Below are 19,142 nucleotides of genomic sequence, written 5' to 3' on the forward strand. Positions count from 1 at the left end.
ACCAATTACTGGCTCCATTTCAACTCTCAGAATTACTGAATATTAATGGGGGGGGGAGGAGGAGAAGGGCGTTTAGATTTAGCTCAAGCCTTTTACAGTTTTAGTTATGTTCAGATATCGTAGGCATTCTCGTGTCCTTGAGAGACTTAAATCTAAGCTCATGCCTGAGCAGTTGCTTAGTAAACGGGGGCGTTGGTACCCGTCCTCTTCTCCACCCCCTACTCCTTCCTGACCCTCACTGCCATGCCCCTTCCCTTGTACCTTTTTAATTTTCCCTGCGCGAGCAGCATTATGAACTTGCTGCCCACATCGGTGTTGCCTCTCTCTGAAGTCATTTCCAGGCCCTGTGCCCAGGTAATGATGTCAGAGGGACAGCTGACACGACACGGGCAATAAGTTTGTAATGCTGCTTACATGGGGAAAATTAAAAAGGTATGTGGGAAAAGGGGTGCATGTGTGGCAGGGGAGGGTCAGGAAGAAATGGGGATGGGGGAGGGGCACCTCTGCCCCTGGCGCCACTGTGTCTGTGCCAATAGATAGCTAAGTGACTTGCATTGTAAGCAGTGACAGTGGAATTTCACTTGGGCTTCCTTGTTTGTTAGCCTACTGTCCTAACCAATGGATTACTTCTTCTTTCTGCTACACTAAACTAAGATTATGTACTGGAAGAAAGGCAGAAGAGGGGAGATAAGATAGAGACATTTAAATCCAGTCTCAAAAAATATATCAATGTTATTAGCCTAGTGGTGAAGATACCCACTGAAGCACATTTACTAATAGCATTGATATATTGGATTTTTTGTTATTATATTATTTTTCTCGAGAGATATTTAAATACCTACATAGCATAAATGAGTCTCTCAATTGAAAGGACACTCTGGAAGGGGGAGGGGTAAAGCATGAAAGTAAAGGGGAGTAGACTGAAATGACCTAAGGGTGGTGAACTCATAGAACGGCCTCCCAGTGGAGATGAAAAAACTTGTTATCTGAATTCAAGAAAGCTTGGGACAAGTACATAAGGATCTCTAAAGGGAGGGGAAGAGACAGCAGATGGCATGGGTAGACAGACTGGAAAGGCCGTGTGGTCTTTATCTGCTTTCAGTTTTCTATAATTCTAAAATAAATTCACAATGCTCACTACCTTGTAACTTGCAAACTACATTTCAGCTAGAAATCATATTTGTGCAACCTGTCTGAAAAGCCCATGAAATATATTTCCACTTAGAAATATTCTCCTGTGTCATTTCCTTTGAGCTAGTATTTGATTCTGGCATGCACAGGTTTGTATTTGTCATCAAGTCAATTGTACTACCTGCTGCAACGTCTCGTAAACTTTGGGCCCCTCATCAAGGGCTTCTGAAAGTCCTTCAAACGCTGCTTGGACATTGCTGTTTTAAATGGCATTTGTTACTTAAAGTAGGTGCCGGTAGAACACCTAACATAGGTGCCATCTCTAAAATTTCCCCCTCAGTGACTTAAGATGTTTATTCCCCTCTTAATCTATCCCATCTTTGTTATTAATCAAAACACAGGACATCAAGGGGGGGACACTGCAGCTAAACTTATTTTCGGTAAGAGTAAATTCGACCACATAACCCCTCTGCTCAAGGAATTACACTGGCTTCCAGTGTATCTCAGAATTCAATTTAAGTGCATTTGTATTGCATTTAAGATCCTATTTGGCATTTTTGCCACTTTGATTCCTTTAGACTGGAATGTTGGAATGTGCCTAGGTCTCATCTTACCAGAAGTTCTCAAAAATGTAAACTTATATTTCCCTCTCTCAGTGGTAAAAACAGAACCTATAAGAGATTTAGTTTTTCTTTTGCTTTTAAATTAACCAAATTCTGGAATGCTTTACCGCTTACATTAAGAAGTTTAGATTCTTTTGCTTTATTCCGGAAAGTTCTGAAAACTTTTTTGTTTGCTAAACATTTTGGAAATTAACTATTTCAGTCCACTTTCCCTTGTCAAGTTTATGTATTACATTATTGTTAACCGAGTCGAGCTCCTCTTGGTTGATGACTCGGTCTATAAAACTAAGTTTTAGTTTAGTTTTAGTTATACTTTGGGTGAATCTTTTCATAAAGGCGGTTAATAAATTCCAATAAATAAATAGGAGGGTGCCGCTGAAAAGTTCTCTGCCTGTATCTTGTACATCTGTCAGACAGATGCAAAATTTATTTAAACAAGATTGTTGCATACAAATGGACCACTTAAAATATGGGACCCAACAAGGTCTGTATTTCGATCAACACATCTTCTTCAGGGGTCCCATAAAATGGTGGTAACAAAAAATGCGCAACAACTATGCCTGATCTGTAAGCTGTGTATTTTAACAGTCAAAAAATGCTGCTAGAAAAACCAAAGCAGTAGAATGATGTGGAGCCATGAAACTTACAAGTTATTCCATACTTTCCTCTTCAATGATATGAAATGTGTGGAATTATTTGTAAGTTTCTTGGCTCCACATTATTCTCTTCTTGGTTGGGCTGAGAACTTATCAGTGGCCCCTCATATAGTGATGTCATGATGCCTCATTCCACCAATACTTAAGAACCAACCGCATCGGTGATGTCACAATGGCTTGGTTTCCCTATACTTGTGGCCATTTACTGGATGCATTTGCCTCATTGAAATGAAAAGTATCAAGAAAAGTGTGGAATAACTTGTAAGTTTTATGGCGCCACATCATTTTCTTCTTGGCTGGGCTGAGAACTTACTTATCAGCGGCCCCTCATAAGTAAAATATTACCACAAGTTCTGCTATCTTAGCACAAGCTCTCATTGAATAAAATGGGACCCTGTGCCAAAATAAAACAAACTGTAAGAAACTCATCTTAATGGTAGCTCACAGTGATACATTTCTCCCCTAAGACAGCAGGTTGACCAAACTGATATCTTAAGCACAGAAAGGCCATTCTGCTTCTAAACAGAAACAGATAGGATATAGGAACCAGAGAGCATGTGTGTGTATGTGACTTCTATCAATACAGAAATGCCTCATGATGATTTTGGCTTTCCAGCTCTAATCGGAACTACAATTCTACAATTGCCGGCAAGTGGCTTTGTACTCATCCTGCCTTACACAAAATTTTGCAAAGCAGCACCCAGTGGTAAAAGAGGATGCAAGAAACTGAAAAAAAAAGTGTTGCTTCGAAAGCAGACATGTGACGTTAAAACAATCAGAAGACAAGAATAGGAATGAATTTCTTCCCACTTTCAACAAAGCACCCAATTAGTACATAGGACTTTGGAAGGAAAACATCTCAGAAGAAAGCCAAGCAGGAAAAAAAAAAAAAAGATTAAAATTCAGATTTTCAAACAGGGTTAAGAATTTTTGCAAGGCGCAAGCATTTAATGAATCAAACCAGTTTCTTCTATTAAGAAAAGTGTTTTGTTTTTTAAAAAAACACGGACCTAATTTATTAAAAGAACAAATATGGTATTATCCATAGGCACAAAAGCCCTGATTCTAAAAACGGCGGCGTCAGCGGTCACTGATTGTGTGTCAATCATACGAAGGCGCCGTTTATAGAATCATGGCTTTGGAAAAAGTAGGCACTGGAAATGTAGCCCAGGGTATTCAAAGCCTACATTTCCAGTGCCTTCTTTTTATGTGAATCGTGCTTATGGAGGCACTTTATGATGCCTAATGCTGCTTCCAGCGTTTGCCACGCCTACAGTGGTGTTAGGCATTGTAAGCACCTCCGTAGGTGTGATTCCAGTGCCATTTTTTTAGGCACCCGTGGGCGCCTTGAATTTTGTTTTAAGGCCGCCTTTAAACAGTGTTTTGCATTTAATTTAGGTGCCAGTAGGACGCTGTTTATAGAATATGGGCCAAAAAGCATACGCGCCTTTTAAAGATGATGCCGTACATTTCAGCAGCAGCCTAAGTTCAAAAACGTCAATTTTTACCTTGCATTTCTATGCTGACCAGTCTAAAAACGCACACACGTTTCCAAGCCTTTCAAATGATTGCTCAACTAAAAACCAGAAAGATTTTATGATAATAATTTGGAAATAATTTTTGCTTGGTAAAAAAAAAAAAAGTGCGCATATGTATTTTTAATTTTATGTAAAATTCCAATCACCAAACTAAAAATGTGCAAGTACAAAAATATAAATTTAGAGTACTTTTACTAAGGCGTGCTAACGGATTTAGTGCATGCCAACGATTAGCCTGCACTAAATGCTAAGAAGCCCTTAGGTATAAAATGGGCTTCTTAGCATTTTGTATGTGCTAATAATAATAATAATTTATTTCTTATATACCGCTATACCGTGAAGTTCGAAGCGGTTTAGTTCAATCAAGAACCTTAGTAAAAGGATGCCTTCATTTTTAACCATTTTCAGTAGCTATATTATACCCTTTTGCTAGGTTATCCAACAGAAACCTATCACATTTGTTTTCAGAATTAGTAATAGAACAGTTTTGGGATCAAGCAGGGCTGAAGCAAGGTCCAGACTGGGAGGATGCAGTCAGACAGAAGGAGTAACTTGGAAGAGAGAGGCATCTGAGCCAAGGGTTGTAATGATACCACCATATGGCTGGTGCTTTCAAACCACAGTAAAACCCTATATAAGGCCTAGTAAAAGATTTTAGATGGCTTTAAAGCATGGTTTAGGTAAACCATATTCTGCAAATAATAGGGACTAATTTACTGCATTTTCTTGCAGAATGATAATAAAACAAACAAACAAAATAAGCAAATGCATCCAGATTTACATAGCAGTTAACTATAGTAGCACACTGGACACACTTTCAGATGCATTTATCCAAATTTGCAGTATCTTATCTTTTGTTTTCTCCTGTTTTATTCTCCATATGCCAGGTTCGCTTTCCAAATTATGTCATTTCATGGAGTAGAACTCCGCTATCAATACTAATATGAAAAAGATAAAAAAAATCTGCCTGCAGAAATGTTGGGGGTGTACCCTGCAGGCTGCTTTAGTGCACGAAAGCACAGAATGTTAAAACTCTAGTCTGGAATTTTTGAAGGTTCTGCAAGACTATTTCAGAAAATTATCGGCATCATTACAACCCTTTCTCTAGTTCTGCACTTTGCGTGCTTATGTGAAACCTTTTCGCGGCTGGAGCAGGGTTCCTGCTTTCTTGAGATTGTCTGTGGGTTTGAGGAGATTGTGAGGAGGGCTGGGGGGAAGGATGTGCTTGAATTTGTGAGCTACGTTGAGTTTGATCATTGGCTTGAGATTCCACTTTTCTCTCTCTGACATCAGGGTTTTTCTCCTGCTTTTTTCCTTCACCGCTGCAAAACAAAAGAATAATATGGAACAAAAAACAACAATAAAAAATAAACGCAATTAGAAAAAAAACCCCCAAAAATCCTGCAAGTGCTTTCCACACTAAAGTTCCTCAATCACTGAAAAACATGCGGTTAAATACATAGGGGCCCTTTTACTTGTGGCTTAAGTAGCCTTAGCACGCTCCTTACATGGGTCTTTCCCACTTGCCAAGGTTACTTGTCCTGTGCCCAGGAAAAGGCACATTTTCCCCATTTTCTAAATTAATGGCCATGCACTAATTTTGCCATTAGCACACTGCCATTAAACATTTTTACCGCTTGAGCCTCTATAGACACCTATTTTGTAGGCAGCAAGGCCAGATTCTATAAACGGCACCAAATGGTGCCTACATTGTAAGCGCTGTTCAGCACGGCCGTCAATACAAAAAACCCCCCCAAAAACGGCGCCATTTATAGAATCACACCTAGTGTCTGGCCCTAGACATCCTAGACACAGGAGCTGCTCCATTAGGCCAGCTTTTCACGTGCCAAATTTGGCACCTATGTTGGATGACTAATGACGCCTAAGTCAAGCACATCTATTCTCTACCCATAACCATGCCTACATTTTAACACAGGCGTCGCTAGGTGTCCCTAGGCATTGGGTGGCATTTCCACTTAGGTTTCACTAGGCATCCTAAGAGTTCGGCGCCAGACTCTTACACCGATTTTTTTTTTTTTTTTTTTAATTGGCTAGAAACTGGCATAATCAATTACCAAAACATAAAACAGGAGAACCAAATCCACAACTCAAAAGACGTGAAAGTAGGAGTGGAAATGTCCAAAAAAGATGGTGGACACAATCTGATTCTAAAATATACTTTTTATTTATCCAAAAATGGCTCAAAAACTCAATGATTCGACATGTACATGTTTCGGCCAATCTGTCTTGCCTCAGGAGTCTGGTGAGTATTCAAACACAAAGATATATTAATCTAGGTGCTTAATGCATGGACGCTAATATACAGCTACTAGTGATCAAATACAAACTTGCAGGGCAAAAATCGCTGGAGCCAGGACAAACCTATTTAAAATAATTTTTTAGCATGCGGTGTATGGGCGAGGAGAGGTAAGCTTACCGCAGGACACCAGTAAATGTTCCGCGGTAAGCCCTTTTATGTTCAAATCTGTTTTTATTAAGGAAAGCAAACTGAATGCCTATCTGACTAAGTAAACACTGATTTGGCAAACATTCAAGTTACACCGCACTGTGGTGAATAACTGGACTCTCACAAATATTAACCAAACGAGCCTCAGACGTTCAAGCAGGACATACAAGTCCAAGCTGTATAATATAAAGCCACAAAAGCTTAAAGTCTGATAATCATAGGCTCCTCTTGCATTCGAGAGAGCACAGTAAAAAAAACTCAAAACAAATTGAGAAAAACCTGTGCTCATAACCTGAAGGCAGAGAACAAAAACACAGTATTCATGACAGAATGGTGAACTGGACGTAAATAGTTCTGAAAGGATTAGTCCTTAGCTTTAAACACAATATCTTTCCCTCTATCAGCTTTAGCTGAAAACACACGCTGCCATTTTGAAGGACGCAATTAAATTGCATACATTGTCGTTGCAGAAGAAGCAGTAATAATCCACAGCAAATACATAAAGTCCAGTAGCAACATCCAAAAATCACCCCTCCTCTACAAGAGCCTTGTTTCGCAGAAAAATGCCGCCTCAGGAGAAAAGGGTACAACCATGCTGCAAACAGGAAACATTTCTCCAACTACGACCTATCTGACTAATACATAACATAACATAACATTGTGCTTATTAACCGCATAACCAGAAGTTCAATGCAGTTTACAAAAAGTTATAAAAGTAAACATGTTACATAGAATAAGATAATTCATTAAGCAGTCAAATATTTAGAAAAAGATGGGTCTTCAATTGTTTTCTGAAGTGTCCATAGGAATGGGTAGTAAGCAACAATATTCGGAATTCATTGTCATGAAGAGCTGCCTGATATGCCAAAGTATGATTGAGAAATTTCTTACTCCTACAGCCCTGGACGGATGGAAAATTAAACAAAGGATGAGTTCTTCTACTATGTCTGTATGATGCTAAAGTGAATCTATTGACTAAGTAAGAAGGGGCGGTACCATAAACAGCCTTATAACAGAAACAGCCCAATTTAAACAACACCCGGGCTTCCATTGGCAGCCAATGCAATTCACAGTAAAAGGGTGTAACATGATCAAATTTCTTCAGGCCATAAATCATTCTGACCGCTGTATTTTGTATAATACAGCAGCAAACCAACACTAAACAGAATCTCTCCCCACCACAGGTATAGCAACAATACTGCAAACTCCCACTTAAACCCCCTTCCCCATCCCTCTATCCAAACTACCCCCTATCCCTTAGCCCACCATACTAAAACCGCATGAGCCACATACCCATTTCAGCTAATACACAAGAAAAGCTACCATGGAATACTATTCTAAATTGTTTAATAACAGACTGCGCCCTCTAGGAGGCAAAAATTGCAGATAGGGGCCCCAAGTATGCAGGAATAACAGTTTTCGTTTTCAGGTCCCCCTGGCATCACAGCTCACTAACTGATGTAACAAATTAAGCCAATCCCAGAATGCCAGGAGTGGGGGGGGGGGGGGAGGGCTGCAATTGACCAGCTCTGCTAAATACATTTAAAGGCAATCAAATATATTTTACAGCACATCAGGCGGTGTCCGCTATTCATATGGCCGTATGCCGCGGGCATGTCCAACATGAGCTAGAGTGCGGTAAGCTTTTTTAACGTGTAGTAAGCACACGCTAATGCTTACCACAGTTGAGTAATTAACTAATTCTACTTACAATATTTTAAAACTACGGCTTAAAGAATTATCAAATTTTTGGGCAGTCATGAATTTTTTGCTCTTTCCCATTAAAAAATCCCTAGGCTTATGATCTGGGTGTTGCAAACTGGCTCAAACTTTCACTAAACCTAACAGTACCCGTGCCCTGGCATCACTAATATTTCAATTTATTTTATTTATTTAGATTTCTATCCCGTCCTTCCGGAAGCTCAGAACGGGTTACAGCAAAAACATACACAGTAGGTTAAGGACATGATTGGTTAGAAAACATAATGTATATAGGAGGAAAGATATAAAGAGGAGTCTGAATGCTGGTGTCCATTCAGCAGGAGGGTCTTCACTGCTCTTCAGAATGCCATCAGGGAGTTCTGTGATCTTATCCGTTCAGGCAGCTGATTCCATAATCGAGGGATAAAGTGGTTGTAGGAGCGTTTATGGGCCGTTTCCATCTGAAGAGATCTTCCCGTGGGGGAATCAGCTCTTCCATGTACTGTAGCTACTTGTGAGTTACTCACCCAGTGCAAACCCAAAAAAACCCAAACCTGTGGAGACCGATGTCCTGATTAGGACTTTTTATTCAAGAAGTAAAATATGTCCACAACTTGGAATAGGACACCCAACACAGTCCGTGTTCCGACCTAAGTGTCTTCCTCAGGGGTCCTGGGGATATAAATGAGTATGGTTGAGCATGTATAGAGATTAAGTATGATTATAAAGTGCTAATCAGGAACATTGGTCTCCGCTGGGGTTGTTTTTTTTTTGGGGGGGGTTTGCTTTGGATCTTCGCTTTAACTGTGGTATTTACGGGCCAACCTTTTGGGATGAAATTAATTACTTACCTAGTACCATTATCAGTGCTGCTGTGATGTCAAGCACATCCTTTGTTTTGCCTGCTCTAGTCCCTATTCTGGTGAAATTAGAGTCAGGTATAGCTGTTGTCTTGTCATTGTGATGCCAACAAGAAGGGACAATGGCGGGCTTTTACAAAGCTGCACTGCCAAGTAGCGCATGCTAGATGCTGAGCCGCCCATAGGAATTTAGAACAGGCAGCTCGACATTTAGCATTCGTTGCATGGCAGCGCAGTTTTGTAGAAAGACCCTAATGAGAAGTAAAAGTACTGCTACAAGTAGAGTCTCCTCTCTACTCCTCTCCTAAAGTCACTTCATTGGCTTCTCATCCATTTCCGAATACAATTCAAACTCCTCTTACTGACCTACAAATGCACTCACTCAGCTGCCCCTCACTATCTCTCCGCGTAAGCTCCGCTCAGCTGGTAAATCCCTCCTATCTGTGTCCTTTTCTTCGGCTGCTAACTCCAGACTCCATTCCTTCTGCCTTGCTGCACCATATGCTTGGAACAAGCTGCCCAAATCCCTACGGTGGGCTCTGTCTCTGGCAATGTTTAAGGCCCAGTTAAAAGCCCACCTCTTTGAGAGTGCTTTCGACTCCTAACTCTTTTCACCTTGGGTTCTGCATCCCCAACTCTATATGTCGTGTCTGTCTGTCCAAGATAGACTGTAAGCTCTTTCGAGCAGGGAGTGTCTACAAATATCAAAATGTACAGTGCTGAGCATGCCTTTCAGCATTACATAAGTGATAAGTAGTAGTAGCGGTGGTCAGTGATGGTGAGAACCAAGTGCAGAGGAGTGGCAAAGAGTCTAAGGCTGCTGTTAGCTCCTGACTCAGTCATTTGGTTTAATTAATAATTATGATTGATCTAATATGAATGCTGTTTTCTCTGTTATTTGAGTTATGGAGTTCAATTTTGTATTTGTTTTAATTATTAGTTTATACACTGCCCAGATAAAGTGTACACTGATAGTACATAGGTGGCATAAAAATTCAAATATATACAGGCATTGATGATAATTATTACATTAGTATTATGGATTGCTATTATACCCCAGAAGGAGTTCAATGCGATTTACAATTTAGAAGAGTCTGGTCATGTCCAGGATTTACATTATTTCATTAGGATTCATGACATAGATATCTTGGTTTGTGTTCGTGTAGACATATGATGATGGTATGTGGTTTGAATAGATGTTTTTCTTTCTTCTTCTGTTTTGCTGGAATAGACAAAGGACCATGGGATCATCGCCTTGATCGAGGACTACCATAGAGTCTAACGCACATGCACCTGTTTGCGACCCTGCATTCCCTGACAGGGAGGGCATGCACTGAGACAGTAAGAGACCCTTCAATCTCTGAATCTCCCTCAGAAAGGTCTCTTAGGTCCTGTTCGGCTGCAACCAAAGAAGCAGACGCACCCTGGGAGCCCATACCCCCTCGTGCGCAGTCAGAAGCGCTGCCAGACTTCCCCTTGGAAGGTCAGCTGTCCTGAAAGGCTCTCCACATCAAATTAACAAATTCCAGAGAAAATGCCATACTAGGCAGCACTGAGTCTCCTGACACCTCCACGCCCTTGTGCCTAGGATGAAAGCCATTCCAGGGCTCTGAAAGGAATATAGCCCCAACCAATGGGTTTCCCAACCAATATAGCCCTAGGATCAAAGGGGAGGCTAAGCCAACGGCTCCCATACCCCCCCTTCACAGGCTGTGCAGCATGCTTTTCAGATGCCCATCCAGCGCAAACGTGGCATGAAAAAGGGTCAAAAGAGCCTGAGGACTCCATTCCTGCCAATCCTGAGGCAAAACGAGGTGATTTGGAGCTTCTGGAGAACTCTGGAAAAAAAAAATCTGGAAATCCAAGATGGCCACAATGGCAATGTTTTGGTGCCAAAAAAGGGATCAAAAATGCTAAAAATAAAATGAAAAAAGTAGCAATTTTAGAGGTGGGAGAACATCAGGAAATAGGCAAAAACCTTCAAAAGCAACATTTACAGACCTCCCCCCCCATCTTCATGATAGGCTGTAACAGCCTTACTCACTGTCACCTGTGCTGGCATGTACTGCAGTCTGCCTCAGCTCCCAAGGTAGCTGGATCTGGGAGAAGAATTCACTGCCTCACTAGGGAACATCCTTCTAGCGGCAAATCTTTGGGCTACCAGTCAAGCCAGTGTCTAAGCCTCCAATAGCCGCAGATATACGAATGCAAAATGGGGGAGGGGAAATGCAGCTGACACCCTGAAAGATCCCATTGAGCCCCCTGTGGATGCTTAACAGCCTGTACTCAAGCCATTGCAATGTAGTAAGTGATCAATGCTACTGGGGGGGGAATGGCCTCGAGCTCCAAAAAGGCTTCTGCAGGCTGGCCAACAGGTACCACAAGGGATTGGCCTGTCAGCTGCAGACCTCAGTCTGCTTCTCCCCTACAAGTAGGCAGAGCTGGACTCTCGACCAGGGGATATCTCAGCCCCAAAAGTGAGGAAAAATACATGAAAATACCGAAGAAAAATAAAGAAATAAGCAGAGCAGATCACTAACACTCCTTCTGCCTCACATGCAGAAGGAACAAATTGTAGGGGGCAGCATGGCCCTCTGTGAAGTAGGAGGGATTCAAAAACTAGAGTGGATTCCTTCTGCATGGCTCCTGGGCACTGGGGTATAACTAGAATTGGACATTATCTCCTATCCCATGTCTTTGTAATTTCCTCAGGAGTCTCTCATGAGATACTTTGGTAAATGCCTTTTTAGTTCAAACATTTTGTTGGTTTTATAGAGAAAGTAAACATAAAATGCCTTTTGAAAATCCAGAAACACAATATCTACCAGCTCACCTTTAGCCACATACTAACTACTAGCTGATCATCCTGCATTGCCTGGATATTTATTTATCCCAATCTTCTATTAGACAGGGAAAGGAATCGTAGACATTTTCATTTTTAGCAGCAAGAATGGCCCTCTTTAAGGCTCTCTATGGAAAACTATGGATTAGACACTAATATCTGTTGTTTTTGATAATTTTTATGTCACCCCCTTCCCACCCCCACAGTATTTTTTCCCAGATATTAAGTCATATGTATACCAAATTTGGTAGAAATTTCTCCATGCATTTCAGAGTTATGCTAGAACATACATGCACAGATACATCCGATTTTATAGAGAGAGATTTATCCATTCATTTTGAATCTGTATCACTTATTTTATTTCTGTATTATATGACTGCCAGTTTTAATGGTATTTGATTTTAATTATCAGAAATGTTCTAATTATTAATTGTATCTTTTTGTTTTGCATATGGAATTTTATGATGATTTCCTCGCTTTAACCCATGCTGTTTATATAGGTTAAGAATGCACAGTTAATATGAGCAAACATATGAGATCTGTAAACAGTGAATATACTTTTACCTACAAGGAAACAGTCTGAAATTAGGCCGAGAAAGACAGTTAACTTCATTTTGAAATTTCTGCAAATACTTTCACCTACTTATTTTGTATCTAATTCAAAGCAGTTGTGAAGTGCATGGATACAAAGAACCAGCCGGAGAATACGAAAATGTCCTGATTGTATTTAAAATTTATAAATCCACAATATTCTGCAGGTCTAATTTCAGGCATCTGTCTCATGTCTCCAGACACGTAGCGACACTTAAGCCTGCCCAAAGCCACTTCCGGGTGAAGCCATGCCCACTCCCCGCCTTGGGCACCCTTAAGTGGTGCTATGGGTCTATGGAGACGCGTCGCATGTCTCCTCCGTAGGCGCGCTCCGGAGGCCTACGATGTAGGCATCCTGCCTCTGAGAATATTTTTCAGAAACGTGCATCCTGATTGGCTGCCAGATGACGGTAGGATGCCTATTGCTGTTTATCATCGGGACACGCATTTTCCAGAATCAAGCCCTAAGAACTTTCTGTAAACAGCACTCTAAGCTGGGAACTGTTCTTAGAATAGCACATAGCACTAGGATAAATGGTGAATTACACCAACTGAAACCTGGTGTAAATCTTGGTGCCCAAATTAGGCATGGATCAGCCGTATTTTGTAATACTGACCCACCAATGGCCGTGCCCCTTTTTCAGATCCACACACAAGAAGAATGTACATGTGACTCTTTATAGAATATTAGCTAGAAAAATGCATGCACAAATTCTACTTGCTACTTAACGCTGATAACTGATTACTAGCTCCCAATTATCAGCTTTAATTGACTCATTGCTCAATTAAACTGTGCACACAAATTGAAACAATGTTATTCAACCAAGTAAATGTAACTTAAAGCCAGGCAAACTACTAGGTTAGACCAGCAATTAAAAATAAGCACCTTTTGTTGGTTTCCTGGCTTTCCTGTTCACGTACTTGGTACCCATGTTAATTTACAGGGTTTTTTTTCAGGTATATTAGCTAGATACCTTTTAGCAGCAGATGAAAATGTATCTTTTTTGGCCACGGACATTGAGGAATTATGGCTTGTTTTCCTGGTCCCAGCACTTCCGTTGGTTATGCAGGACATAGAGAATGCTTCTCGGAGGGCAGACTGACCTAAGGAAGGGTAACAAAGATTTCATCAGAACTCTGTTGAACAGTTTCCTCCCTAAAACTGTTTAGGACTTTAGGTAAATCAAGCTAAACCCTAGAAATGTTTCAAAACGCTTAGGGATCCTTTTACAAAGCTGCGCTAGGGCCTTAACGCGCGAAATTGCCACGCGTGCTAGCCGCTACCGCCTCCTTTTGAGTAGGCGGTAGATCTTTGGCTAGGGTGCGCTAATCCAGCATTAAAAACGCTAGCACACCTTTGTAAAAGGAGCCCTTAAATGCACAAAACAGGGCAAACCTAGTGGAGCCACACTAAATGATAATGCAACCCGTCCACAACAGGTTACTATAAGTGTAAATACCTATAAAGAAGAGGAGGACAAGACCTCGGAGATCCACGGGTCAATCTGGTGCTCAAGTCAAACAACAATACTACCCGTAAAGGGACCAATCTCGATCATGGGTCATAAAAACCTCCACTTTGTACAATGCCATCACAAGATTGCTTTTGCATATGTATCATGATAATGAAATCAATACTTGTTTCAATCCTGCCGTCATGAACACAATGCCCACGCAAAATATACAATTAGTGGCACATATTCAACCATGTTTACAATAATATCATCATGTTCATTTAACACTTATCTTAATCAAACCGTCACATACGTTCACACCCAAAGATCAAACACAAAACAGACTGTAAACCTCCCTGGGAAGAGAAATGTCTACTGTGCATCCCAACATTTCATAAAAGACACTATGAGAGAGTATTAGGATGCGAGCATTCTTCAAGTTTCAAGTTTAATTACAAATCAATTGAAATATCATAATTCAAAGTGATGTACAATTTTAAAAAATAGGGAAAACCAACTACATTCAGATTGCAATAAGACGTGGACAAAACAGACCAATACAGAAGAGAAACGGGTGGAACTACAATTAATTAAAGAAAAGTAAGACATAAAAGGTAAAAACAAAAGGGGAGGGATATAACTTATTTGTTAAAAGTGGGCTAGCCTTGTGAAAGTTTCATATTTCAAATGCGTCTTTGTACAGCCAATATTTTAGTGTTCCTTTGAACCTATTAAGGATCTTTTCTTCCCTAATATGAGCTGCCAGCGAGTTCCATATTTGTGGAGCCATAACCGAAAAACCCCCAGTATCCCGTCGTGTGTTTATGATTCTTAATGACGGAACAGAAGGAATATTTTTGTCCTCTAATCTTAAGGTTCTTATGGGAGTGTATGGAATAAGATATCTTTCTAGAAATAGTAGTGCTTTAGCTGTTAATATTTTGAAGGTTAATAAGGCTATTTTGCTCTCTCAAAATCGCTGCCAGCCTATATACGACTGAAGCTTTAAGGATTTACTTTATTTTGACTGACCTATGGACCACTAGGATGCATTGAGACTTGAGCTCTCTCTGTCTCTTTTTCCCCTTTCTAGATGGCCTGTGTGCATGTGTGACTTTAAACTAAACTAAACTAAACTAAGCCTTAAGTTTATATACCGCATCATCTCCACGGAAGCGGAGCTCGACACGGTTTACAAAGCTTAAAAATACAAGAAGAGAGGGGAGAGAGAGTTTACAAGGGCATATGAAAAGAGGGGAAGTAAGAAGGAGATGCTATATATTAGAGAAAAGCCAGGTTTTCAGTTGTTTCCGGAACAGTTGGAGGGAGCCCAGGTTCCGCAGCGGGATAGTGAGATCGTTCCAAAGGCCCGTGATTTTGGAGAGGAGGGATCTTCCCAGTTTGCCTGCGTGGGGGATGCCACGTAGAGAGGGGAAGGATAGTTTATGTCTGTGGGCGGATCTGGTTGTAGCAGGCGTTTGGGCGAGGAAGGATAGGGGGATTAGTGGCGGAAGGATGCTCCTTTTACTAAGCTGCACTAGCGGTTTGTGCTAGTCGAAAATCTACCACCTGCTCAAAAGGAGGCGGTAGCGGCTAGCGCACACGGCAAATTAGCGCGCGCTATTTCGCATGTTAAGGCCCTAGCGCGGCTTTGTAAAAGGAGCCCTTAATGATTGAGAATTAGTAAACAAGCTTTGACTCATTCTTACTTCTGTTCTAGGTCTCGCTTTTCTATTTTTAAAAATTTTTTATTGGCATCCCTTTCCATTCCTTTTATAATGAACATCTTGGTATATTAAATCCAATAAACCATACTTTGCATTTGAAAAGTTATCAAATCTAAAATCCAAACTGTTACAAGAAAAGTTTTTAAAAAATTGATAAAAAGATTAATCAAAGTGGAAGGGCATGGTAGATATAACTATTAAGTTCAAGGGTAGGAATGTTTTTGGGGGGAGGGGGCGGTTTATATGCACTATTGCACTGTTATTCAACTGCCGATCCGCAGATTGGTGTCAGTCCACAGAAAATTCCTGCCGGTCCGCACAGGACTGGCAAGATCGACATCTGCAATTTCCTGCCGGTCCTTGCAGGGCCGGCAAGATCAATGAGCTGAAGTCCGCGCAGGGCCAGAGAGATCATGGGGAGCCTCCGACAGTGGTTTTCTCCCCTCTCAGCAGCTCTCCTTACTTATCAGCGCAGCGATTCAGGAAGGTAGCCTTGGGGCTTTTGCTGAGTCGCGGCCGCCTCTGATGATGCAACTTCCTCTTTCCTCAGAGGCGGCGCGACTCATCAAAGGACCCGAGGCTGCCTTCCTGAATCTCTGCGCTGGCAAGTAAGGAGAACTGCTGGGAGGGGAGAAAGCCACTGTTAGAGGTTGGGAAGCTGTTGGGCACGGTAAAAAAAAAAAAAGGGACAGCTGCTACTAAATCTGGAGGGAAGGATAAGGAGAGAGATGCTGCTGGGAGGGGAGGAGGGAAAGGAGTCTGGGAAGCTGCTGGACAAGGGAAAAAAGGGACAGCTGCTACTGGACCTGGAGGAAAAAAGGAGAGATGCTGCTGGGAGGGGAGAAGAGAAAGGAGTCTGGGAAGCTGCTGGGCAAGGGAAAAAAAGGGACAGCTGCTACTGGACCTGGAGGGAAGGATAAGGAGAGATGCTGCTGGGAGGGGAGGAGGGAAAGGAGTCTGAGAAGCTGCTGGGCAAAGGAAAAAAAAGGGACAACTGCTACTGGACCTGGAGGGAGGGAGAAGGAGAGATAATGCTGGGACGGGAGGAGGGAAAGGAGTCTGGGAAGCTGCTGGGCAAGGGAAAAAAAAGGGACAGCTGCTACTGGACATGGAGGGAAGGATAAGGAGAGATGCTACTGAGAGGGGAGGAGGGAAAGGAGTCTAGGAAGCTGCTGGACAAGGGAAAAAAAGGGACAGCTGCTATTGGACCTGGAGGGAAGGATAAGGAGAAATGCTGCTGGGACGGGAGGAGGGAAAGGAGTCTGGGAAGCTGCTGGGCAAGGGAAAAAAAGGGACAGCTGCTACTGAACCTGGAGAGAGGGAGAAGGAGAGATGATGCTGAGAGGGGAGGAGGGAAAGGGAAGAGAAGAGAGTTACTGCTGGATAGGGGGAGGAGGGAAAGGAGAAGGGAAAAGGATGGAAACAGCTGGCAGGGAGATTAGAGGAGGGGAAGGGGATGGGAAGGGGGGTCAGCAGAAAAATAGAGAGGGACAAAGATGCTAGATCTGGTATAGGAGAGATAAAAATGAAGAGAGCAGTGAATCTGGAATGAATCATGTAAAAAGGAGAGGGGGGCACAGGCTAGATGGAAAGGGGAGGAGCATAGAAAGAAGACAAATACCATATGGAAGTGGGAGAGGTCAGACAGTAGATGGAAGGGGCAGATGGTGGATTGAAGAGACAGAGAGGGCAGACGCTAGAAGGAAGAGAGTGAAAGGAAGATGAAAGCAGAAACCAGAGACAACAAAAGGTAGAAACAAATAATTTTATTTCTATTTTGTGATTAGAATATATCAGATTTGAAATATATATCCTGCTAGAGCTGGTGTTAGACATAACTGAGGACTGCAAAGTTCAGGCAATGGCTTAGGGCTCTCTCTGACTAGGGGGTGGCAGTTGCCCTAGTTGCACTCCCCTAACCCTATTCCTGCTATGTGTGACTGCGGTATTCTGTTAGCATGATATTTCTGTGTAGCATTCTGTAATAATTTGGCTTATTCAGTCTTCTTGATAGTAGAGGGGATATATGTGAAGGGGAGGGGAGACAGGGGTTTTGTTGATCCTTGCTCTGTATTATTTGTACAGAATATTGTTTCTTTTTCTACTTTAATAAAATGCATTCAATACAAAATCATAACTGAGGCTTGTGCGGATGGGATCAGATGGTTTGCGAGGACCGAGCTCGCGGAGACAGGGCAGAAATGGGGTTTTTCAATTTCAGTCCTAGTAGTTTTCCGGTCCACAAAATAATTTTTTTTTTTCCCGCCGGTCCAATAGGTTGAAGAACACTGCACTATGGCAATGTGTGTGTGTGGATACCACAATACCTACAACACACTGTTCCAAGTTCAAGTTCAAAGGAGCCCCAAAAAGCCTTTCTTTTCAAAGATGCCTTTGATTTGTAATGAAAACCAGCCCCTTTCATGTCCTAAACTCTAGCTTGCTCCTGTGGCCTGCTATTACCTTTCTCCTCATTTTGTTCAATTCTCCTCATTTTGTTCAATTGTTATATTTCTTTTACTTTCGTAGTTCTCCCCCCTCTTCCATATTGTTTTTTGTATGTCTGTCTCTTGTCTTTGTCAAGGACATATTTTACGTCTTTTTAAAGTTTCGTGCATTCCTCTTATTTCATTGTAGATCGCTTAGAAAGCTTGATAAGCGATTAATCAAATTTTTAATAAACTTGAAACTTGTACCATCTGCAGGTACTTCAAATTGATCAAATACTCATAGCATCACTGAGATCTGTGATTACCGAAAGAAGTGCATGGAGGTTTTCTCAACATTTTTCTTGACGACCGTTTCAGTTGGACTCTAGTCCTGCATAATATTTCCAATGCCAACAAACGTTTTCAGCATACTTTTACCAAAGACAGAACAAACCCCAAACCTTACTCCCAATTTGAGCACATCTTCATAAGCAAGTGGCAACTTTGCATTATATTAAAAGGTAAAAAGAAAATAAATTCAGCTGAAAGCTAGATAAGTTGGATGAATGAGGTATTTATGTTGAACTTCACCTCTTCACCTAATTCCGAAATTCTAACCATCGCCCTAGCATCAACATCTCTGCCCTCCTCACTAACCATCACTTTATTTTACATACCCCCCAAAAAATGGACCACGACCAAAGACGACTTCGCTGAATCACTTCTTACCAATTCTCTAACAAGCCCATACAACCTACTGTGTGGGGACATCAACATACACCTCGAGCAAACTGACCAACCTGAAACCGCGGACTTCTGGTCACTGCTCTCACAACTAGGCTTTGACAAACACCCCCCGATCAAAACCCACCAAAGAGGACATCAGTTAGACCTGGTAACTCTATCCTCCAAGGAACAGACCAATCCCACTTTTTATTGGAAACAAGGCAACTGGTCAGACTCCCTTTGGTCCGATCACCGCCTATGTAGCTTCACCATTGGATGCCAACTTAAACCTCCCAAAAGCGAAAAAACAAGAACCGTCAAAACCCACAATACCAGAGGAAAGATTGACCCAATGGAATTCTGGTCCCACTTCGAAATCAACACCAATCCAATAGAA

At 41.6% G+C, this 19,142-nt stretch overlaps 1 protein-coding gene across 3 annotated transcripts in view; it reads right to left on the reverse strand.

The window, feature by feature from the left end:
- EML4 (EMAP like 4) overlaps window positions 1-19,142 on the reverse strand; it is a 401,831-nt gene that overhangs the window by 129,683 nt on the left and 253,006 nt on the right. For 2 of the 3 annotated variants that reach the window (XM_033936379.1, XM_033936380.1), the window contains exons 3-4: window positions 13,384-13,513; window positions 5,085-5,270 (exon numbers count right to left, since the gene is read on the reverse strand). In XM_033936379.1, coding sequence (XP_033792270.1) covers window positions 5,085-5,270; window positions 13,384-13,513 — 316 coding nt within the window. The remainder of the gene's footprint in view (window positions 1-5,084; window positions 5,271-13,383; window positions 13,514-19,142) is intronic. The other variant, XM_033936381.1, reaches the window with a different exon arrangement.

Source organism: Geotrypetes seraphini, chromosome 3, assembly GCF_902459505.1.
Source record: "Geotrypetes seraphini chromosome 3, aGeoSer1.1, whole genome shotgun sequence".
Taxonomy (NCBI): domain Eukaryota; kingdom Metazoa; phylum Chordata; class Amphibia; order Gymnophiona; family Dermophiidae; genus Geotrypetes; species Geotrypetes seraphini.